The sequence below is a fragment of the Microtus ochrogaster genome, linkage group LG4, assembly GCF_000317375.1.
Source record: "Microtus ochrogaster isolate Prairie Vole_2 linkage group LG4, MicOch1.0, whole genome shotgun sequence".
NCBI lineage: Eukaryota > Metazoa > Chordata > Mammalia > Rodentia > Cricetidae > Microtus > Microtus ochrogaster.
This window is the reverse complement of record NC_022030.1, coordinates 1,239,917-1,264,658: the sequence shown is the minus strand read 5'-3', so window position 1 is coordinate 1,264,658 and position 24,742 is coordinate 1,239,917. Positions and strand designations below refer to the sequence as shown.

The 24,742-nt window shown below is 41.0% G+C and overlaps 1 protein-coding gene across 1 annotated transcript in view; it reads left to right on the top strand.

The window, feature by feature from the left end:
• The window catches only part of Samd3 (sterile alpha motif domain containing 3), a 48,912-nt gene that overhangs the window by 11,547 nt on the left and 12,623 nt on the right, over positions 1 to 24,742 (top strand). Inside the window, exons 4-6 of the mRNA XM_005360901.2 lie at positions 4,761 to 4,946; positions 5,495 to 5,579; positions 10,847 to 11,014. Coding sequence (XP_005360958.1) covers positions 4,761 to 4,946; positions 5,495 to 5,579; positions 10,847 to 11,014 — 439 coding nt within the window. The remainder of the gene's footprint in view (positions 1 to 4,760; positions 4,947 to 5,494; positions 5,580 to 10,846; positions 11,015 to 24,742) is intronic.

Genomic DNA, 24,742 nt, shown 5'->3' with positions numbered 1-24,742 from the left:
ACCCTCAATTGAGAAAATGCCTCCAAAAGGCTGATAGCAGATATGTCTGTAGGGCATTTCCTTAATTAATGATTCATGTTGGAAGGCCCAGCCCATTTTTGGTAGTGCCACTCTGGGATGATGGTCCTGGGTTCTTTAAGAAAGCAGGCTGAGCAAGCCATGAGGAGCAAGCCAGCAAGCAGCATTCCTTCATAGCCTCTGTATCAGCTCCTGCCTCCAGGTTCCTGTCTGGTTTGTGTAATTGCCTTGACGGGTTACATCGTCTAGGGTTAGTAACCGTCTGGCAGGTCAGTTATTCCAGGGTCCCGGAGAGGCACTATCTGGAAGATAAATGGGCTAGGAGAGAAGAAGAAGGCCATGCTACATTTGTCAGAGCCTCCGTTTATTAGAGATGGGGACAGCTTTATATATGGTAAGGAGTTGGGGGATGGGCACAGGGGTCTGAGCTCTTGCCACGTGGTTCATGTTGGTCACGTAGCCAGGAGGTTACCTTCGGTCAGGTCACTGTAGGCCAAGAAGTCACAAGTTGACACACCTAGTTCCCTAGATAGTTTGGAATGTGAAGTGGGTTCCGCTAACAGATAGCTCTCCATCAGCCAATTTGGGTGTGGGGTAGGCTCTGTCAGTAGAACGATTCCTAACACAATTATGGGTGTGGGGTTCTCTGTAGACTCCCCAGGGTGATGGTTCCTGCAATGATTTTAGGAGGAAATTGGCTCCTAACAGGTTTGAGTTCCTGCCCTGGCTTCCCTCAATGATCCCTGATCATATAAGCAAAATAGACCGTTTCTTTCCCGAGTTGCTTTGGTCATGGTGTTTCATCACAGCAATCACCTTAACTAGGACAGCCACCTTCTCTCTACATCCTCACATGACCCTGAGAAAGAAGGTGCACTTCATAAATGGATGCTCAGTCTCCATCAACCTCCGTGGCCTCATCTAGCTCAAGCTACCTGCATAAAGCCTGTCCCCGGATGTAGTCATATCACATACAGGTTAGGGGCTCAGTATGAAATCTGGGGAGGAGGGGAACACAAATGAGCATCTAGAATTTAAAAAAAAAAAGATGAACTATTTCAGAAGCTTTGAATGGGAGGTAAACAGTAAAATTGTTGGCAATGTTGGGTCGGACGTGGAAAAGAGACTCTTAGCAGGTGGAGAAGGGGCTCACCAGTTAACAACACTTGCTACTTGCTTTTCCAGAGTACCCGTTAGGTTCCCAATACCTCCACTGAGCAGTTCACAACTTACAAGTTGTGAGCCCTTCCAGCTCTAGAGAATATGGAGCCTTCTTACAGCCTCCTTGGGTACCCACACATGTGGCATAAATACACATAAATAAAAATAAACCTTCAAAACAGAAGGGAGACTTGATGACAAAGCATTATCAAAAGAATGATTGAGAAGAGATTAAGATAAAAAAAAATTAAAGAAAGTCATGGGGAGAGTGCATGGAGGCACCATTTGGATTTAAATGAAGATATGGATGTGAATTCTTTCTGTTTGCTTTTCTCACTCTCTTAAGAGAAATCACCATACATTAACCTTGCTAAGCAATGGTCTGCACACTGCAAAGAAAGAGTTCCTACCCCCGTGTAACAGCCAGGTCTCTTCTGCTTCCTACTGATGCTCAGCAATATTCCCTGTCAAGGGTTTTCTTTAGTGGGCTGATATTCCGCTGAACCTGTTCTTCACAGAAATAGCATTATTACCCTATGTGAACCCCATTAAACTACAGTTAGTCTGCTCTTGGAAAGAGCTGAATGATTTTTCATTCTTATTAAATTTAGACAAAGTTAGAAAACCAATGAGCCTTTTATGAGAACTCCCATCTCATCATTTAAAAAAATTAGTGCGCAATTTAAAAATATAATGTTTCAGCTGGGCAGGTGAAGTGACTGAGGAGAATTGGGGATGATGGATAGGTTAATCTGCTTGACTCAATAATTCCCCATTGTATAAATATACCATAGGTATACTACAGTATCTCTTTAATCTTATAAATATATGTAATTATCATTTGTCAGTATATGAAACAACTTTGGAACTGTAATAATGGCATTGCCATTTGTCATTGCTCTCTTTATTATAAATTTTATCATGAATATGTATTTTTATCACTGCCTGAACTGATCAGTTAGCAAACAGTATGTTCTCAGACTGGGGGGGGGGTCACATTAACATATTTTAAATGGCTTGCAGGCTTATTTTATACCCAGAATTGGAAACAGAGCTGCATTTGTGGTGGTTAGCTTGTCTAAGAACCCTGACTTAGAAGTGAGAAGAGAAATATTAGTGTCCTTTTAACTTGGGAGTCCTTTCGACTCCTGGAGTTAGTTTGGGACAACCTGCTGGGGCTATGCTAAACTCTAGCTTACTAAAAGTACTGGGGATAGTTTTATCATCACAGTAGTACAGATCTTTTTAGTGTGGTACAAATATAATTTTACAGATGGAAAGTAGCTGTAGCTGTAGTTATCTACATCTGAATTAGAATACATTTGTTAACTTTGGGGAGTTATTTTTCTTGCATAATATCCATTTTAACTAATATTCAGTTGCATTGCTTAGATTATATTCACTTCAGAAATGTGTGTTGATTGTTTAGAAGTGAAGAAAAGGAACGTTTGATGCCTCTGGTTTGTCTTGTCTGTTCAGTGGAGCATGATGGATTATTATCGTCAGTGGATTCTAAATGGGTTATAATGCATTCTGAATATTTGATGAACTAATCTCATGACTTATAGTCCCGACCCTAATGTAGAGGACGAGAAACATACAGAAAAAAAAAAAATAGGACTAGAAAAGGGCAGAGATTGAACTAAGTTCTCTCCGACACTATTGGAATACCGAAGTTATCTGTTGATGAAATGAGTGAAAGCCGCCTTAGAAGGGCACAGAGAGTGGGCGGCTAGCTTTGCTGCTTAAGCATTCACTTGTTATAATAGGAGCGGAAGGGCTGCGTCCCCAGCACCACGGGCCGACTGCTAGCTTATGCCCCGAAATAACAACACACAAATTGTATTCATTTAAACACTGCTTGGCCCTTCAGCTCTAGCCCTTACGGGCTAATTCTGATATCCCGATCAACCCATCTCTAATAATCTGTGAGCACCGGTCTTACCGGGAAGATTCTAGCCTACGTCCATCCTGGGTCATCGCGTGTGTCTGCTCGGGAGCAGGGAGCATGTCGTCTCTGTCTGAGGCGTCTTACCTCACTTCCTCTTCCTCCCAGCATTCTGCTCTGTTTACTCCACCCACCTATGTTCTAAGCTATGAGCCCAAGCAGTTTGTTTATTACTCAACCAATGAAATCAACAGATTGATATATGACACTCCCACATCATTCACTGGAGAAAAAGGGATGGATGCCGATTCAACAGTGACCTCCTTCCATCACCTCCGTTAAGACTCTGGGGCCACGTAAAGTCTAGTCCTCAAAATTGTCTTTTCACCTCCTACCCTCAGTCTCTGGACATAAGCGAGAATGAATCTACCATGAGAGGATCTAAGTCACCTGGGAGGAAATGCGGGTGGTGTCAGGGCAGCCAGCATGAGAGACTCCCCGCACATGTTGTCTGAGTGGGTGAGTGAAATGGGAAATGATTTGAGCTGAGGTAGAAGTGTATGTCTGAGAGTTGCCTGTTGCTGTCTTATGCCCAGTGTGAAGTTAGTGGTGTGCTTATTGTCGTCACGTCTTTCACCGTGGCTACGGTGAATGCCAGAGGAAGGAAATGGGAGGCAGCTTACTTTAAGGATAGCTAGAGATGCCTTCGGTGTCCCAAGTCCCCACCTTCCATGACAGCACGTGCGTTCTGATAAAGGATGACTTATAATGCTAAGGGAAGCTTGGCTTTTGAAAATGCATTTGAATTATATTTGAACAACCAAACTCAACTATGCTCAGAGAATTAACCTGTTTAGACTAGTTTAAGACATGTCTCTGTTGTCTCGTACTTGGCTCGCACTGCTCCTTCACTTCCAGCCTACGCGATCCTGTTAGTGAGCTAGGGTGACAGCTGCCTACTGCCGTTGATTAATGGTGGTTTCTAAGTCTTATTTTGAAGCCTTTTTTGTGTATGCATAAGCTCTGATTTAAGGTTTCAGCACGGTTCTGAAGCTCAATTTTATAAACAGTCTCATTGATGTTGAACTTAAATGACATAAAATCTACCAGTTTCAAGTGCACAGCTAGTTGATTTTAGTAAACTTATGTTTAGAAGTCTTTGTCCAGCCATCAACATCAGCACAGTCTGTGTAGCTGTCTGCAGCCTTGGGCAGCAGATGACTGAGTTTGTGAACTTATAGTTTCCCATTGCCTTCCATAGGACCAGGAATCTTGTGGAATAAGAACACCGAGCCTGAGTTTAGTGTCGAGACCAGCTTTCCCTTATTGAAATAGTCAAGGACCAAGTCCAATGCATCTTGTATTTTGCTACAAACAGCAGTAGAGTAGATGAGAAGAATCTTCTTAACTGGGTATTAAAACTGATTCATTGTGACTCCACTTGCTTGGCAGAGTTGCAGTTTATCACTTCTGTCTATTAAATATTTTATTCAGTTTTGAGATATGCATTACAACTTGGCTCTTCAAGACATATGGAGTAATATTTTCCAGCATTGAACTTAATTCTAAACCCATGTGATTATGTGTGTATGGTATGTTCAGATGTCAGGAAGTGGTCTTCAGAGTGTAGAGAACTAATACATTACATATAGATGCGACACAGAATTTCACTCTTTGTGTTTTTATCCCACAGAAAAAATTCGAAGCCTGTTCTAGCAAGGCATAAAGCGTTACAATGGACCAAATCCTATATCTTACCAGAGTTTCCCTATGATGTCAAGTGCATGCTGGCGGAGCAGAAGTGCCCTGATCACAGCATGAGGATAAGGATCATCGAGTTTCTCCAGGCAGATATGACTAAGTACCTGGAAGGCTCACTGTGAGTAGTAATAGTGAGGAGGTGATCTGTGCTCAGAGGAGAGTAGAATTTGTGTGGGCCCAGGTCTCCTTGGCTTGTGGCTGACAAAGTGAATAAAAGTTCAATATGTGGATTTAGAAGAGGGTCTGTGGCCATCGTCTCAGGTGGTTAAGTGCTTGCTGCATAACCCCCAACACCCATATAAAAATCCAGGCATGGCAGCACATGTTTGTGATAATAGCTCTGCCCGAGGGAGGGGCGCGAGGGGAGATAGGCAGATGGGTGCCTGGTACTCTCTGGCCAGCCAGACTTGTCTAATCCACCAGTGGGCCCAGTTTGCCGTGAGAAACCCTGTCTCAACAAGGTTGACTGTGCTGGGAAACGGGTTAACTTCAGGCCTCCATACCTAGACATACACATGCATGCATGCACGCGCGCACACACACACAAAAAGATACAAGATAGAAAGACACCACAGCAAGAGAAAGTTTAGAGGAAACCTGTGTGTTCCTTAGACTCGCCTTTACTGGGGGCTGCTGGAAATGAGCTGTTTTATCTGTTGTGAACAGGTACCCCACCACCCAGCAGTACAACGATGTGGTCAACGCTCTGCTGCAGGCCCATCCTTTCTTGGATGAGGACGGCTGTGGCTTTGTAAGTGACTGCATGGCCCCATCTTCCTGTCCATCTCAGTTGACTTGAAATAAGAGTTTTGCATTTTCCACTCCAGCTCTGGTGTCTTTTTTCATTTTCTTAATTTTTCTTTTATCTTTAAGATTATAATAATTATGTCATTTATCCCTTTTCTTTTCTCCCTCCAAATTTTTCATATATTCTCCTCACTCTTTCAAATTCATAAAATTTATTCATTTTTACATTCATATGTGTGTGTGTATGTGTGTGTGTGTGTGTGTGTGTGTGTGTGTGTACACATATATATTCCTAAGTATAACCCGTTTAGTCTGCATGCTGTGTATATGTTTTCAGGGATGACCACTTGGTATTGGATAATAAATTGGTGTGTTCTATTCTGAGGAACACTATTTCTCCCAATCTCAGTATTTCTTAGTTGCCTATAGTTCTTCGTGTAGGGTTGAAACATTGTGGAAACAGGAAACCATGCTCATCTCCCTCTCTCCCTCTCTCCCTCCCTCTTTCTCTCCCTCCTCTCTTCTCTTTCTCCTTGTCTTTTCTCTGGCTCTCCTTTCTCCTCTCTTTCTCTCCTCTCCCTCTCTTCTCTCTCTCTCTTTTCTCTCTCTCCTCTCTCCTTCCCTCTCTTCTCTACTTTCTCCCTCTCCCTTCTCTCTCTTTTCTTGCCTCTCTCCCCTTTCTCTCACCCCTCTTCTTTGTTATTCCTTCTCTGACTCTATCCCGTGTATCTTTGTCTTCATCTGTGAGTCCCCATCTTTCTATCTCTCTCCTAAAGCATCCCAGGAGCTCCTAACTAACTGACAGGTCTCGTAAGTGACCAGAAGAGTTCTTGGTAGCATCAAAGCTGTTATTGATAGACCGCTTGTTGCTTTCTGAACTAATCAAAGGAGAAGTTGTCTGGCTTTGAAGTCTTGTCCTCCTGCCTCACCCACCCTCTCACATCTCTTCTGCCTGGGTTAGATAGATTCCAAAGGTGTTCTTGAAAGAAAGAAAGAAAGAAAGAAAGAAAGAAAGAAAGAAAGAAAGAAAGAAAGAAAGAAAGAAAGAAAGAAAGAAAGCTAGCTTCAAGGTGTTTGTCCTCAGGAGCACCAGGGATTCTGATTTAAATGATGTAAGGGCAGATCCTGACAGCAAAAGTTTCAAAAGATTCCCAAGGCTCTAAGGAGAGCAAATGTTGAGAACCGCTGCTCAAGCATGCTTAGGAAACAGCATGCCAACTGAGGTATGACCACGAGGGAGGCTGGGACAGGAGGACCAGGAGCTTGAAGCTAGTCTGGGCTTCATGAGATGCCATTTCACAGGAGACAAGAACATCTTCAGGTGTTCACTGTAACAGTGGAAATATGTTTAGTATTATTGAACAATAAACTTTAAAAAGTACTTGAAAATTGTAACAAAAAGTTGGAATTTAGTAACAGGAAATGGATGATTTGAGGAACAGTGGTGAGAAGCTATAGGTTTGTGTTCTTGAAGATAAGCTGCTACTCCCGTCCCTGTTTTTATATGAGTCCATTTTGGTAAATATGGTTAGCATGATAGATGTGTTTCCATCTATCATCTCATTACCTCATCATCTCAACTACATGCTGGGAAGGAATTTTTTCCTCTTTCCCTCCCCACCTCCATCCTCTCCGTTTTGCTTTTCTTCCTTCCTTTTCTTTCATCATCATCTTTCCATCTTCAGGTAAATGCTTCACATATATAGGTAAAATCAGAAGATTCTGGATGACAGATGGCCTTAAAAAATTCTTTTTCCCCCTCCAAAAGCAGAAAAGATGTGGTAGCCAGTCACGACTAGAATTCAGGCATTCTTGCTCACAAAGCATGATGCCCTTTTTAAAAATGCCTTTCAGTATATAAAGCATGCTACAAAAGAACCCAATTTTCCTTTTGCTAAAGTCAAAATAGTGCAAACCAAACAACAACACAAATCTGGGGGTTCTGACATCTCCAGACATGATAGGTAGCATTGACCTTCAGTGCTCCTTCTCCATTCGAGAATATATAATATTATATTATAATATAATGCTGGCCATCTGATCAGTGACACAGCAATAGAATTCCAGACTCGTCTCTGTCTCCGTAAATCCCGCAACCTCAGCTTCAATCAGTCTCTGATACAGTGCTATGTAGTTAGGACCAAGATGGTGTACGTGTAGTGAACTTGAACAGATTACTTTTCTGTCATTGTCTCCCAAGCAATGCAACACTTACCTGGCATTTACATGGTATTGCATAACCCAGGTACCAAAGAGAAACCTAAAATTCAATTCAATTCTCTTCTCTCTCTCTCTCTCTCTCTCTCTCTCTCTCTCTCTCGTGTGTGTGTGTGTGTGTGTGTTTGTGTGTATGTGTGTGTATGACATATAGATGGATGCAGAGGACAATTTGCGGGGATCAGTTCTCTCTTTCCATTGTGTAGGTCCTAGTAATCAAATTCAGGTCATGAGGCTTGGTAACTAACACCTTTACCACTAAATCTTCTCTCCTACCCCTCCAGTTACATTTTGACCTTCACCTTATGGTTATGAAGTGATATTCCAACAAAGTAATGAATAATGTCTACTGGGCTCCTGTGGGCATTTGATCTATGTGTTCCCAGATATTGTGTAAAGATAATAAAGAGACATAGAAAATTACTTAGCAGGTTGTGGCCTCGTTTGGACAATTAAAGAGTGTAAGTGGGGGCTGGTGCATGGATAGATATTTGCCCAAACTCTCATCACATCTGTATATAAGGTTGTGGTTCTCATGCTAAATTGTATGATATAGAAAATGCCTAAGTATATTGAGAGATTATGTGTGTGTAAAAAGAAATGGAGGGAAAAAAAAGAGGGGAGAGAATATTTGATCACTTTTAGGGGTGATTTTTATTTTAACTGCCTGTCTCATAAATTTTCAAATCTACACAGTGGTTTGCCACAGGGCTTTCGAGAACAAGATTTCTCTTCATATGATTGCACTTGGTGCTGAATAATTATGAGTTCTCTGTAGTGGGCATCATCCTGGGACAGTGAACAGGACTCTTGACCCCCACTAGGTGTGCATAGCTCCCTCTCCACTCCAATCCTGGCACATGTCCTCAAGCATCATGAAATGTCTTCTGGGGAAGAGAAAGGGGTGGCGCCAGCAGGCAGGTGGAAAGCTGCGATGCTGCTATTCCAGGCTTATCAGCTATTGTGGTGTTTTCCTTCTTCCTGCATGTTGATTGAGCTACATGATTTTTTAGAAACAAGTTACTGATGACATCTCTAAGCATCTTTTTGCTGTTGTTGCTGTTTGCTGAGTAATTTTTGCCATCCTGGGGATTGAACTTGTTGTTTTTCACCCTAGATGTCAAGTCAGATGACACACATGCCACAGTTATCTGAACATTTCTTACTGGTTATATTCGGGTTTGCAACCTGGAGCATGCACTTGCCCCGTGCTACAGATTGCTGCACGTGTCACAAGAAGCATGCAGTTTCAGAATGATTAGGAAGGTTGTGTCTGTGTAGGACTTTTCACATCTTCTTCAGCTGGAGACTATGGGGGAGGGAAGGAATTTTTCTTTCTTTCTTTCTTTTTCCTTTTTTTTTGGATTTTTGAGACAGGGTTTCTCTGTAGCTTTTGGTTCCTGTCCTGGAACTAGCTCTTGTAGTCCAGGCTGGCCTCGAACTCACAGAGATTCGCCTGCCTCTGCCTCCCGAGTGCTGGGATTAAAGGCGTGCGCCACCACCGCCCGGCTGGGAAGGAATTTTTCTACAGCACAAATAGCTTCCTCTGAGTCTACATACCTCACACTGCTAAGTGAATAACTCACAATACGTACATATAGCAGGTGCTCACTAAATACAGAGTGAACACTCAAGTGGATGATCATATTTAACTGGTCTTTTTCAGACTGAGGGATGTGTGAATACCCTAGCAATTGATGGCTGTAATAGCTTCAGCACAGCTAGGGTCCTTTCCGAGCTGTAGGAAGAACAGAAACAAATTTATTTGAACTAGTTCATATTTCAGGACTGAGGAAAAAAACACAAGCCATCTATTAGTTCTTGCTGTTGTGAAACAGCAGTGACAGAACAGATAAGCCTGTGGGAGGTGATGGAGCCTTGCTGACTTGCACATGCCCTGGGGCTTAATCGAGGCGCAAACCAGCCCCAGACTGAGCCTATGGAATGGCTCACTAGGACTTTGGAACTGTCAAGGGGCTTTATGAACAGTACTTTCTAGGTATCTTCCACAAGTAACTATTGACAAAATTTCTCTCTCTCTCTCTCTCTCTCTCTCTCTCTCTCTCTCTCTCTCTCTCTCTCTCTCTCTCTCTCTCTCTCTCTCTCTCTGTTTTAGAGAAAGGATTTCTCTGTGTATCCCTAGTTGTCTTAGAATTTGCTCTGTAGACCAGGCTGGCCTCAAACTCAGCAATCTGCCTGTCTCTATTTCCTGAGCACTGGGCTCAAAGATGTGTGCCACCACCACCCAGCATCACCAAAATTGTCTTTAAAAACATGGTTTAAAACATGGTTTAGGAGAGTTTCTGTCTCTCTCTTTCTCTCATTTAGCTCAGTCAATAAAGTTCTAACCACATAAGCGTGATACTCAAGGTTAATAGCCAGCACTCACACCAAAAGCGTGGTGATGCATGTATACTTATGATCCCTGTGCTGGGAAAGTGGAGACTCCTGAAAAATGGCACCCAACATTCACCTCTGGCTTCAATATGCCTATGCACACATGTGAAACACCCCAGCTTGTACACCTGCATACACACTCAGTGCACTGGGTAGGAAATACCATGCTGTTCCATTTGGTAGCTGAAGAACCTAGACTAAAAAGGTCACTTACTGAAAATTACTTGGTCAGTACATACTAGGTTTAGTGCTGGAATCTGACTCTTCCCGACCTATGTTGTAGAGCTTGCTGAGAATCCAGGAATGCTGGATCTTGAGCCATGAAACCAGGAATGGCAATAACTAAATGTCAGATCATTGACTAAGGTTTCCTCAGTTGTTCCATTGCTCACAGGGAAATAAAGTACATTTGTTTGTTTGGATTTTTTGGTTCGTTTGTTTGTTTGTTTTGTTTCCTTAGCTGTACTTGGGGATTATAATTTGAACAATAACATCTCAAAAGTGTTGTCAGGATAAATCTAAGGGTAGATTTACGGCTTCTATCATAATAAAATAAAAATAATTTCAACCCTATGGGTGGCATACAAAAATTATGTCATTCTATAAAGATTAGGCAGTCTTTAATGATTGATTGGCCTGCTTTGTTATTTCACACAGTTTTTATGGAAACGAGCCCTCAAAGATCGCTTTAAATATGTTCGAAGACCCATAGAAGATGACGAGCAAGTCATGAGAAATAAGTGCAAATTTGGACACCGAAGAGGCCAGAGAAGGAAGTCTCTCGTTGACACAAGATCTGACGAAATTAAAGTTGTGCAGATAAAAGTAAGCCTGAATCCTAAACACTCTGACAGCTATGGCTGATTGATCATCTGTGACAATAATTTGTAGCATTAAAACAAATGAGACACCTTCTAAAAGCTACCAATAAAAGGGACGGTTTGCATGGCTGACCTAATGTTTCCTAAAGCAGGTGTCAGTAAACATTCGGACACCATGATGTTACTAAACATCTCATGACCAGTTTTCTTCACAAACTTTGAAAAAATTGGAAAAATCCTTAAGCTCTGGTTTCCTGAATTCTTTCTCTTCTACTCTTGCTATAATGCTTTGCATATTCTTTTTTCCTCTTAGTTTGGGGAATGTCTCGTGGAGCTCAAACTTGTTTCAAATTCCTTATGTAGCCAAAGATGAACTCGGATGACTGACCCTCCTGCCTTCACCTTCCAAATGCTGGGATTATAGGCCAGTGGTTCTCGCCCATGCTGTGGTTCATATTGTGATGTTTAAATTACTAAATCAAGTTGGATTCTTTTGTGTTGTTGTTGTTGTTTGAGACAGGGTTTCTTTGTGTAGCCCTGGTTGTCCTGGAACTAGTTTTGTAGACGAGGCTAATTTTGAACTCGCAAAGATTTGTCTCCTTCTGCCACCGGAGTGCTGGGATTAAAGGTGTGAGCCACCACTGCCCAGCTTGAAAGTTGTATTAATATTAATTTAGTCACTGATTTTGAGTCCTGGAGATTGAACCCAGGGCCTTGTGCATGTTTGGAAAATGTTCTTCCACTAAACTGTGTTCCTAGGTGTAGGAACATTTTAACACATTGCGGAAGTTAGGCCATCTCCAGTCCCAAGGTTGAAGAGAGATAGTTATCCCTAAGTTATCCAGAAGGCTTCCAGCCCCCTGCAGTTAGAAGCTTTAAGATGAGGGCCAGGTAAAGCCTAGAGATTCCTCCTGCACCAAGAGGAGACCTTGTGAGTCTTAATATGTGTCCTTTAACTACCTCAGAGCCCCAGATATCACAATAATAGATTGAACTTCTTAGGAATGCTGTCCAAATTACCAAACTTAAAAGCTGAATCTCTTGCCCTCCCAATTACATTTCTCACTTTAATCTACAGGAATATTGTAAATTCTAATTCTTTACACATTTATATTATAGAACGTATATTTTGTAAATATTCCAGTTTTTAAATCTGGTATATGTATTAATAGAGTAAACTATCTGATTACACCAACTTTAATAGTATTTTTCTATGAGCTCCACTGCAACCTATTTTGTAAACTATACATTCCAGCATCATGCATCATGCAGTTTCAGACAGAAGTGTGTTACTTAAATATCTTATTGCAACTGTCAATGAGACTTCCATGTGCTAAGTCAGTTAAGATAATTAAGATAATAAGTTAAATATACATCTTCTTTGACAAAATGGCAAGACCACTGAATGGTACCCTGAATTTAGTGAGGCAACTTTTTAAGAAATTTTGTTTGCACAATTCCAGCTATAAACTAAAAGCACTGTGGCTTTAGAAGCACACACTTGCAATTCTAGCACTTAGTGGGGACTCAAGCAGGAAGGTAGAGAGTCCAAGCTTGGTCTGAGCTATAGAATGACCTGTAAAGGAAGAGGAAATGAACTGGCATCATGATGAGATGGTCATACGTGTTTAAAATCGTTTCTGTAAAAGTCACTCTGAGAAAGAACTATATTGTTATTGCTGTGTGACACTATTCCTGGAGAGATGTGAACCAACATGTCAACCCAAACAGGATACTGGTGACAGACCATTTATAGATGTCACCAAAATCTAACCAGTGAGTTTTACTGATCTTACTTACAGGAGTTTTGGTGAGGGGTTATTTACAGGAGCAAAAATGACTCATGGGTGACAGCTTACCAAAGTGGAAACCTGGAGCTCATTGCACAACTTGTAGGCAGCTCAATGAGTTAGATGTGTTTTTTCCAGGTGGTCCATTTGGTCTGAACCTCCCTCAAGGTAAGTCAACTTGTCTGAGAGTCTTCTGGGCAGCTATGGTGGGCTCTGCTTCTCCCAAGCTGTTAGGCTTGTCTGCGAGAGTCTCTGGGCAGTCTTTTTTGCTTATATTCTCTTGATGAGGGAGGGACCTAGTGAATCTGATCAGTTTCAGGGACTTCCTAAAGCTATTTTATTTACTTCCTGTCTTAATGAGCATCCGTTCAATGTGGAATGTTTCACCTCTCCTGAGAAAAGTTCTGTTGTTTCACTTCCCAGTTTTAAAATATCCTGTTTAGGGCTGGAGAGATGGCTCAGCGGTTATGAGCATAGCCTCCTCTTCTAAAGGTCCTGAGTTCAATTCCCAACAACCACATGGTGGCTCACAACCATCTGTAAAGAGGTCTGGTGCCGTCTTCTGGCCTGCAGGCATACACACAGACAGAATATTGTATATAGTAAATAAATAAATAATTTTAGAAAAAAAATATCCTGTTTATTTCCCCTTAACACTGCATTTGTTTCTCCAGGATGGAAGGTTTTAACCTCAAGGATACTACTGTTTAAGAATTGTGCATAAATTGATTTCCCTCCCAAAACAGATCTTTGCTACATTGAAAGTAAAGTTCCTTAATATGCGAATTAAAAACAGTCAGTTCTGTTTTCCCTCTATCCATAGTTCATGTCCCACTAAAATACTTTGGAACTGATGAGTGATAAAATTGAATAAATAGCAATTGTCCCTTGCATTAATACTTAATGTCTCCATGGGATCCTAGACCACACCGAGAAGCACAGGTCTATATTGAAGTTTTTTTCTGTTCATATCACATCTTTGAGTCCCTTTTTTACATTGTCAATATTTTGTCAAAGCACCTTAGAATTGTTCAGAGCTACAGTCTGTGTGGGTCTTTTATTTATTTATTTTTTTTGTATGTGGGTCTTTTAGACCACCAATGGTGCCCACATCATGGGATGGACCCCTCTAAGGCCTACGACACAGGGGCACTGTTTAAAACAGAACAGGGAATTGAATTTTTCAGGGATAGGCTTTATTTTGTAATTAAACAGATTTTACCTTTCTGCCATGTAAACTCAATAGGTGGTTGGTTATTGTTTACATCTGAGGATACAACATTTTTTTCTGGAAAGGAATCCCATTGGAATTATTTCTTCTCTTCCCTTCTCAAATGGAGCTGTAAATCACTGTTTCCTAAACGTCTATAGCTTCTCTGTTTATGGTTTTGTGTTCTATAAAGTCATAGCTTTTAAAGGATGCAGCACAGAACCCACATATTTCTATGTATTTTATTTTAGCTCCTATGGTGATAAAAATATATGAATGTGAGTGTGGAGGTTGGCAGATCCTCAATGCACTGGATTTGTGTCATGGCATTTAGTACCTCATGTTGATTGCTTAAATTACTTTCAATCTCTGTTTTGACCTTCTGATAGCTCTCTTAAGGTTTGAACATCAAAGATGTTTAGAGTTAGATATCACTGGGGAATTTTCATATCTAAAAAGTTTCTTGACTGGTACAATATTTACACACTACAGAAAAAAATAAATCTATTTCATATGCTGTAGAGATGCAAAATGTTAATGCAGGCAAGAAGGGCAAGGCTGCACATGCATTCTAAGGGGGGGAAGAGGGTTTGGGCCCCTTAGAAGAAGGGATATGGGAGAAGGGATGGATTTGATTGGCTTTGTTTTTCGCTCTGATTTTTTTTCCCCCTTTGGTGATAGGACCCAAGAATGGCAAATATCTCAAGGAACAAAGACAGGTTTTTTAATTCTATCACATAGCTTTCATTGGTAACAAAGAAACTTGTGTGGCTTTGAAAGGGGCTACAGATCTTTCGTTCGGAATCCTCACTTCTACAGTCTCTCGGGTTTGCTCTGCACAAACTGTACTTTTTGGCCACAGGACCCAAAGCAGGAGCAATGCCAATGCCCTACCTGTGCGTGTGTGCCGGAGTGCCTCTGGCTGTTCCACCAACACTTGCGCCGTATTTTAAAGTTGGCTTGCCTTGCCAAGATTCTGAGCAATCTAGACCAATTCTCTAGACCAATCTCTCAAGAAGCTGGGTATTTTGCCATTTAAAAAAAAAAAATGCTTTCTCTTCCGATCTCCGATCCTTGTGGTGCCGCTAAACTGGCCTTGCAGTCAGTGTAGTGGCTATTCCGTCACTTCCTAGGCATTGCCTTTCAGTGTCAAAAGAAATAAAACAGGAGAAAGGCTGAGGGCAGGGTACTGGTAGCCTGCTGTGAGTCAGCGAATATGTCCAGATAATCCAGAACTAAATAATTTATAGTTCCATGCATTGAACACTATGTTTTTTTTCGTTTTTTAATTAATATTATCGGTGTACACGTATGATGTATGTGCTCGTGTGCACTCCACGGTGCATGCGTGGAGGTCAGAGGTCAGCTTTGTGGAGCCAGTTCTCTCCTTCCATCTTCATGTGGATTATGGGATTGGACTCAGGCCACCAGCATTATGCAGTATGTCCTTTGGCCCAGTGACCCGTGTCACCCTCTTGTTGACTCACTTTCGTAAAATTCTGTTTAGTTTCCACTTAATTCTACTTTACTGTATATTTATTGCTGAATATGCTGGCTAGTCTTATGTCAACTGGACACACAAACTAGAGTTATCTGAAAGGAGGGAACCTCAGTTAAGAAAATGCTTCCAGAGGACGCAGCTATAAGGCATTTCCTTAATTAGTGATTGATAAGGAAGGGCTCAGACCCTTGTGGGTGGTTCCATCTCTGGGCTGGTAGTCCTGTGTTCTATAAGAAAGCAGACTGAGCGAGCAAGGAGAGTAAGCCAATACACAGCACTCTTCCACGGCCTCTGTGTCAGCTCCGGGCCCCGGGTTTCTGTCCTGCTTGAGATCCTATCCTTATTTCCTTCCGTGATAAACAGTTCTGCGAAAGTGCAAGTCAAATAAACCCTTTCCTCCCCAACTTGCTTTCACTCATGATGTTTTATTGCAGCAATAGAAACCCTAACTAGGACAGCAAATTAATAAAAACGTTATAGATTCTCAAAGCAGATCATCTAAGTTCGGTCATCGTGTGAGCTGCTGTTCCCTATTCTGCTCTGCTGTTCTCTTGGAGGCAATGCCACCCCAGATTGCATTCGCTTCTTACTGTTCCTTACTGAGCGTTTATCACCCGCGCTTAGTGTAAAGGCATTTGTTGTTTATTAGCAGTGAATGAGTTACTTCCGAATAAGGGGAAGGATGGCTGATCTCCTATTGGACTCAGGCCTACTTTGTAGGATTAGTTTTCTCATGCTACAAAGAACCGTGGACTGAAAGAGGGCTGCATTAAAGTAGGATCCTTGGGCCAGGAAAAGCTTCTAAATACTGGCCAGCCCAAGGGACACCATGATCAACACTGTCTTGTTCCTTCGGAGGCTACCATGACAGTGTGGAAAGGGCTGCAGGGAAGAGCCCTGTTTGCTCTCATCCAGCAAGGAGAAGAGGATAGCTGGTGTACACAGAGACACTGGACCCCGGAGCCCCACACAACACCACAGGCTGATGTTTACTCTTTTCCCCCACGTCTCTTTATCCAAAGGATCCCTTAAAGACCCTCTGGGTCTCTTCTAAACACGCCCAACAAACCATTGGGTTATAAACAAACTTTTAAAGAAAATATTTGCTTGTTTTATTGAGATAAGACCTGACTAGGTAGCCTTGGTTGGCCTAGAACTTGCTGTGTAGACTAGGCTGGCCTTAAATTCATAGAGATCTGCCTGGCTTTTCCACTTGAGTCCTGGGATTAAAGGTGTGCACCATCATGTACAGCTTTATTATTGTATATGTGTGTGTGTATGTGTGTGTGGGGGAGGGGGGGTTATGTACCTATGTGTGAAGGTGACCACAGAGGCCAGAAGTGTCTGGTGTCCTGGAGCTTGAGTTCCAAGTGGTTGTGAGCAAACTGCCATGTGTGCTGGCGACCCAAGTTGTGTCTTCGGTAAGAGTGGCCCATCGTAACGTTTGAGCCATCTATCCAGCCCTCTAAACACATGCTTTGAAAGACCTAAATTCTTAGTACGTTTTTGGGGGATGCCAATATGCTTGCCTAGCCTGAGCAGCACTGGGAACTCCAGGCTTCAGCTTTGCTTCTCTGTGGCTTTTCTGTCCTTCTGTCAGCCTCCTGGAGATGCATTCCCGAGGATCTGCCCAGCCGGGCGGTGGTGGCGCACGCCTTTAATCCCAGCACTCGGGAGGCAGAGACAGGCGGATCTCTGTGAGTTCGAGACCAGCCTGGTCTACAGAGCTAGTTCCAGGACAGGCTCCAAAGCCACAGAGAAACCCTGTCTCGAAAAACCAAAAAAAAAAAAAAAAAAAAAAAAAAGAAAATCGAGGATCTGCCTGGCCCTGCCTCCTCCCCACGTCTTTGTTCTGTAGCCGGCAAAGGAGATAGATCTGTGAGAAGCATTGCCACGTGTTGTAGTCTGCTTAAAAAGTGGGAAAATGATTTCACTTTATATAAACACACCCACTTTTCATTTCCCTTCCTAAGACATTTGGAAATCCTTCTCAGCCTTCAGTCTAGGGACAGATTGTTTCCAATGTGACCTTAATTTTAAGGACACTTCTCAAAACCTGAAACATGGAAAGAAAATGAATATTTATCCCACTGGGATGTGAAACTTGGAAATTTGGACCTCCTTTTTATTTTTTTTTTAACCTACATATGTAGGCTAGTGACATAGGAATCTGACGGATGTTTTTAATGGTGCCCTTGTATCCCAAAGCTTTCCGAGTATTTGCTAAATACGTGAGAAACACTAACTAATCACTGCTTGTTAAGTTACTGACACCGTATTTACCATTCAGCTCGCTCCTTAAAGTGTTTTCCTCTTTATTCAGTTTGTACGCACCTCCTTTGCTTAAAGTTGTGAAGCGGTGTTTCGTGTCACTTCATTTGGCCCAGAAATAAAATGGGTTGCAAGTTGTGCCAAAGCCTGCCCAGGAATCCTTACAGAGCCCCTTTGGCTGTTTCTCAGGGCATTGCTATTTTTTTCATACCACAGCTGACACACAGTGATTAATTGCATAAATACTCATTATTTTTATATCCGTTTCCACAGATGTTTCTCTCTCGGTCCAAAACCAAACTAGACAGCAGAAAATGAAGAAAAATGTTGCCAGTTAGCTGTATTCCGGAAAGAATGCAATTATTGCCATCAGCAGGCAGCTAATCTACTAATGCTGGGAAGTTTCACGAGTCAGCTGAAAACTTGAGAGCACTGGGCAAGACTTAGGGAGCAAACCGCTTGCTGATGGCCTCAGAGGCAAGTCTGCATGCTAGCCCAGAGGCTGATCAGAATCCATAGGGAAAACATCATTTTCAAATTCTACTTAATGACAATAAAATTAAAAACAGGCACAATTGGAATTTGGTATGAACAAACCCCCAGCTTCCAACATGGCCCTTCCTCTTCAACAGAAACATAATATGAACCACATAGGTAATTTTTAGTTTTCTAGGAACCACATTATCTAAGGGAAAAAGAAGCAGATGGAATTGGTGCTAATAGTATCTTTTACTGAACCAACTCTGGTCGCCGTATCTTCATTTCAATGTGTAATTATTATAAAAATCAATGATATAGTCTGTATTCTGTCCTTGGCTATGAAATCTTTGAAAGCTAGTATTACCAGCATGCCCTGCAAATGAACTATCCAGATTTAAATTGATCGGTAGCCACAAGTGCCTACCACATCTGGTCTCTCAAGCTCATTTAACCTTTGAAAAAATGGAGAACTTAATAGTGACACTTAATAGCGAACACCATAGTAGCAGACTTTATTTCCCACAGTGCCATTAAAGTAGATTTTTTTGATAGTATACTAAAGGAGAAAGAAAATTTTTAAATAACATGCTTAAAGTTTTTAAAGATTGCATGTGTGGAAATGTTTTGCCTGATCCTCCATGCGTGTACCACATGCATGCCAGCTGTCTCTGGAGGCTAGAAGAGGGCATTGGATAAACTGGCATTGAAGTTGCTCAGGGCTTTGAGCCACTGTGTGGGTGCTACACAGGTATCCAACACAGGTCCTCTGAAAGACCATCCAGTGCCCTTAGCTGCTGACCCATCTCTCCAGCCCCACTTTTGTTTTTGATGCCGGCTCACAGGTAGCCCAGGTTAGCCTTAAACTCACTATCTAGACAAAGATGACCTTAAACTTCCATCCTCCTGGGATTCACATGTTGGGATGATGGATTTGTACCTTCACACTGGGCTCATAACAAGATACTTTTTTTTTTCTTACAGAGTCGTTCAGACTGCAGAGTCCAAAGCAAAAGTTTGTGTAGTAAAATGCAACTTGAGTTTCTTCACCTCTGGGAGGAAGAAAAGGTTTAGTAGCATTTTAACTATCCTGTATCTTCCTTTCTCCAAAGCAGTCTCAATCATCTGTTGACATCTGATTTGAACATATTTATCCTCCCATTTCTGTCCCAGCCATAAACTGAGACTCCGATGTTCCAGCTGAACCTCTCGGTCTTCTAGAGACCACTCCACAACTATCAACACGGTAAAGGAAGATCTATGCATCTGAATCCAACTGGTGTTCATTTCCTAATTAATTGATGATGATTTCCCTTGAGGCCACTGTCCTGTGTGTCCTCTTCTGTTTCCCCAGACAGGAGTGGTGTCTGTGGCCTTCGACTTTCCTTCCTTTTCCCTTTGCCTAAGATCTAAGCATAAGATGTGCTTTTCTTATGAGAGCATATCTCACATTTTCTTTATGAAAGTCATCTTAATGGCAGTTCTGTAAGAGTCAGATGTACTGATCCCCCTCTACCCAGTGTTCACTGCTAGGGAATGGACCTTGGGAACAAGAGAAGTGAGCAGAAACATCCTCTGTCCTCTGGCCTTCTCTGTGTTTGAAAAGCCACTTTGACTTTGAGGATCTCAGTGTGCTCATTCCTAAGGAGAGAGACCAGGACCAACCAGTTTCTAAATTCCTTCGAGCTCTGACAATATAAAGTCCATTAATAATACACCTACAGATAAGTCATTCAAAGGGCAAGAGTATTAAGAAGTTAAAATTCTGATGCCCTCTTGTAATAAGTAAATACATTCAATCCAGGACACAAACCCTTAACATTCTAGTCCTATGAGTAGATCACATAGGAGCTGCCTAGATATTTCGGTGTCATAACAGGTAAGGGATGGCACAGTGGATAAGTACCTTATGCATATAGTAGCTTATAAATGTCAATTTCAGCAACAAAATGCCATTATATTTCAATGGTGGTAAACTGTTCCTGTAACTCAAATTTAGATTTCCTTTTTTTTTAAGCAAATGTGACATTTTTTGTTAAAAGATACTGTCTATGCATTTGAGATAATACAAAACAATGTGTGGTGTGTGGCATAGATATGATTTATGAGACAAAATGGACACCAGGGGTAAAATTTAGCTTACAACGGGATCACTGCCAGTTTCAGTGTATGGGCCTGAGTTCCTCTTCCCTCCCTTAGTGCTCACCTGGCCAACACATGGCATCTGGAAGTAACCATGCCTTGGAATCCTATGTCATCATTCAAGACTTTTTAAGACAATACCGTTTTTTTGTCATTGATGCATAAGTTCCCAACGAGTCTCTTGTTCCATCTGGCTAATTTCTGAGATGTGGAGTTGTGGATATGATTGACTTTGGATCGCCTCCTGTTTTCTGCTTGCTGTAATGTCTTTGGGATCCAATCAGGGTGTTGAGTTCAATGGGGCATTTATTTATTTTTCCAGGGCTGGGTAATCTAATGCGACAGGGAACCCTGCTGTATCTGGCTGCTCGCCTGTCCACCACCCTCTGACTTGTGTCTGGTTTTGGCTGTTAGGATATGCTGCCTTGGTTCCTGTTCAGGAGCTTTTGCCAAAGACTTTTGCTTGGTGAGGAACTGCTGGCTAAGAGATCATGCAAATATGCAACTATGTAAAACAGAGTGAAATCGTTTCTGTGACTGTAGAATTTGAGTCCCTCTGCAACACTTATTATTGGATCTTTTTCACACTCAAAACTACTGCAAATAAATTGGCATTTTATTGGTACTGATTTTTACTATAATTATGGATTGATCATATCTTCATATATTTGTAAGTGGGTCACATTTACTTCTCCATAAAATTTTTGGTCATGTTTTTTACTGTGAAGTTTTTACTTATTTTTAGGAATCATATATATATATATAATATATATATAATTTGTATTTCATTGCTTTATCAATTATATCCACTATAAGTATCTTTATTCAGTCTGTGTCTTTCCTTTTAAATTTTTTTCTGGGTGTGTTTTAACAAGCAAAGTTGTCATTTTAATACAATTATTGTTATCAGACATTTCTATTTTGATTTAACACCTTTGGGAAATCTTTTGCCACCTTGAAGTGATAAAAATATTCTTCTATTTCCTTTATTTTTTTTGAAAGTAAGTTTTTTCTTTATTGTGTTTTATACATGGGAAAATCCCATCTAATCCCCACAGATTAATAAAAGTTCGATAAGACATAACTTTGGCCAAACTCAGTATTATCCATACCTTTATTTTTTTAAAAAAAGAGTTTTGCCTTTAACATTAGAGTCCTTAAACCATGAAGGATTCTTTTTCATCTTTGGGCAAATTAATGCTGTATACCTTTATAAAACAGCCCTTCTTTTCCCCAGGGGCCTGTGGTCCATCTTTGCTGCTTCTCTGGTTTTGTGTCTGAAAGTATTTTGTACCACACTACTCTAGCCATCTACCTCTGCAACAACAGCAGCATTCCTTGATTACACAGCTGTGAAACATCTGGATACCTTTCCATCACTCCCTATTCTTTTTCAGAAGAGCCTTATACTTGAATTTTAAGTTGTTTTGAGTACATGTATGTGGTATGTGTTCATGCGTGTGTGGTGTGTGCACATGTGGTTGGTGTGTGCACATGTGCCTGCCTATGTATTGTGGTATGTATGTGTGTGTACTTGTGTTTGTGCATGTGTATGGTGTGTGTGTGTGTATGTGTATGTGAGAGATAGACATGTGGTGTGTGTGGTATGAGTGCATTGTGTGTGCATATGTATGTATTGTGTGTGCAGGCACATGTATGTGTAGTATTGTGTATGTGGAGGGTGTGCATATGTGTGTCTGTATATGTGTGTGAGTGTACAGTGTGCACATGTGTTGTGTGAGTGCCTGAGTGTGTGTGTGTTCGGGGGGAACAAGCATGAATGCCGGAAGACAAGTCTCAGGAATTGCCTCTTTCCTGACACCTTGTCGAATCCAAGGATTAGAGGGAGATCAGCAGGTCTGTGAACCAGTTCCTCTGTCAACTAAACATCTCATGGGCCCACTCCTAGGCTTTACATATTTCTTTCATGAGTTTTAGAATTTGATGAAGTTACTAGTTGTTTTTACATTTGATAATATTCTTTTTTAAAGGTAAAAAGATTTGTTTTGCTCTTTATTTATATGTATCTGTGTCTGTGTGCACGTATATGTACTTGCATGTAAGTACCCGTAGAAGACAAAAGGGGGCATCAGATGCCCTGGAGCTGGGTTTAAAGGCAGTTGTGTGCCTCCTGACGTGAATTCTGGGAACCAAACTCTGATCCTCAGAAAGAATGGTAAGTGCTTTTAACTGCTGAGTCATCTCTCCAGTTCCGGGTATTAATTATATATTAATACAAATGTTGTTGAACCTATAATTCTTTTTGGAAAAAAGATGACTTTTTACAAGCTGAATCTTTCTAACTATAAATGGTCACTCCACACATTTATGTATTACTGAAATTTTCTTCAAGCATACCTTGTGTGTCATTTCTTAGATTTATTCCTGATTATAGTAAAAGTACTTTAGTATTAATTTTTGAAATAGTGAAAAAATATTTTATAGCTGGGAGGAATGACACATGCCTGTAGTCTCAACACTTAAAAAGACTGAAGTAGAAGAATTGAAGAACTGGAGGCCAGCCTGGGCTACATGGTAAAACTTTCTCTAAAGATAATATATTTTGTTTGTTAGTACATGATGTGTATTGATGTTTCCAGCAGTTCAGAAAATCTCCCCTCAGCCAGAGTGTGTATGCTCTGGTGTTTTCCTTAAACAATCTCATAATTTAGGAATAATGCAAATTCCTTTCTAGTGCTAGGTTTTAGAACAGATTTTTTTCTTTCTTTTAAGTAAATTTTATGACATTTGTATGCACGTGTATGTGTGTGTGTGTGTGTGTGTGTGTGTGTGTGTGTGTGTTAGTACAACTTGTAGACTTGTTTTTTCCCTTCTACTCTGTGAGTTCAATCCCAGCATTAAACTCAGATTGTTAAACTTACTGGCAGGTGCCTTAAACCACCGAATCATCTCACTGGTACCTGTTTCTCTTTCCCTGTCTCAGCAGGCAGCTGCATAAGATAATACAGATAATATTTGACATTTCTCTAATTTTGAAGAGAATTCTTTTGAAAATTTCACCACTCAAAATGATGTTATTTTTGTTGTTGTTCAATAGCTATAGACCTTAAAGTTTATTATTTTACTCCGATTAGTGTTTTATCTTAAATCATAAATAGATGTGGAACTATCTGAGAAGCCTTTCAACATTATTTGAAATGATCATGTTTTTATTTCAAACCGGCTCATGCCCTATATAATGTTTATGTACATTTCTATGGGCCAAATTAATGATGGGGCTTTTAATACACAGCATTTCTTTTTTATGTCTAAAACCTCTCCATAACGGTGGCTCCCAAACTGGGATTTCAGTGTGATCACTTGTGAAATGTTAAGAGAAATCAATCACATTTATCTTTAGATCCATAGTTCCTTCGCGATGTCAAGTGAACCCTGCATTTCAGTGATAAGCCCGTTAGTTTTCCTGGTCCCTGGTATTTAAACCTCTTTCTTGAATGTGATCTGAATTCCACTTTCTTACACTGTTCTATCATATTTGAGGGGCACATCAGAGAGGCATCGTAGAATAGCTGGAGGCATTCTCTTTTCTTCTTAATTCTCTGGCAAACTTTGCCTAACTTTAGAGCACTCAGCCTCAAATGTCAAGTAGAATTTAGCTCTAAAATCCCTACTTCTTTGTGGAAAGATTTCTATCTCTAATGAAATTTACATAAGATTGGAGATATTTTATTTTAAGCTGTTGTGATGAATGATATTTTTCTAGGAAGTCACTTGATCTATGTCTGGGGAGCCATCCTGAGCTCACAGACAGCAGGATGGACACAAAGTCTCCCTAGCGTTTGTGACGCTTTGATGCCAAAGCGCTCTAGTTCCTTAATATCGCCTTCCTCACGGACAGGTAACAACGGTGCATCACCTCGTGGAGAGCTAGACTGCCGGTTAACCTCCATTCAGAAGTCATCAGCTGGGCTCCTCAGAGTGGATCTCTATAGAAAGGGTTCCTTCTTGCTTCCTCAACACTGTGGTCTTAGATTTTTTTGTTTTTTTAGCAAGGGTATATGAGCTAGTCTTTGCTACACCTAACCCACCCAGTGCATAATGAACAAGATTGACACATTGATAATTTAGAGTCACAAAAAAAAAAAAAAAAAAAAAAAAAAAAAAAAAAAAAATTCTCTTTGTATTCTGCTACAGTGAAAAAAAAAAAAAAAAAAAAAACAGTTCTAGGCCGGGAGGTGGTGGGGCACGCCTTTAATCCCAGCACTCAGGAGGCAGAGGCAGGTGAATTCTTGTGAGTCCTAAGCCAGCCTGGTCTACAAAAGCTAGTTCTAGGACAGGTAGAACTGTTATACAGGGAAACCCTGTCTGGACTTACATAGC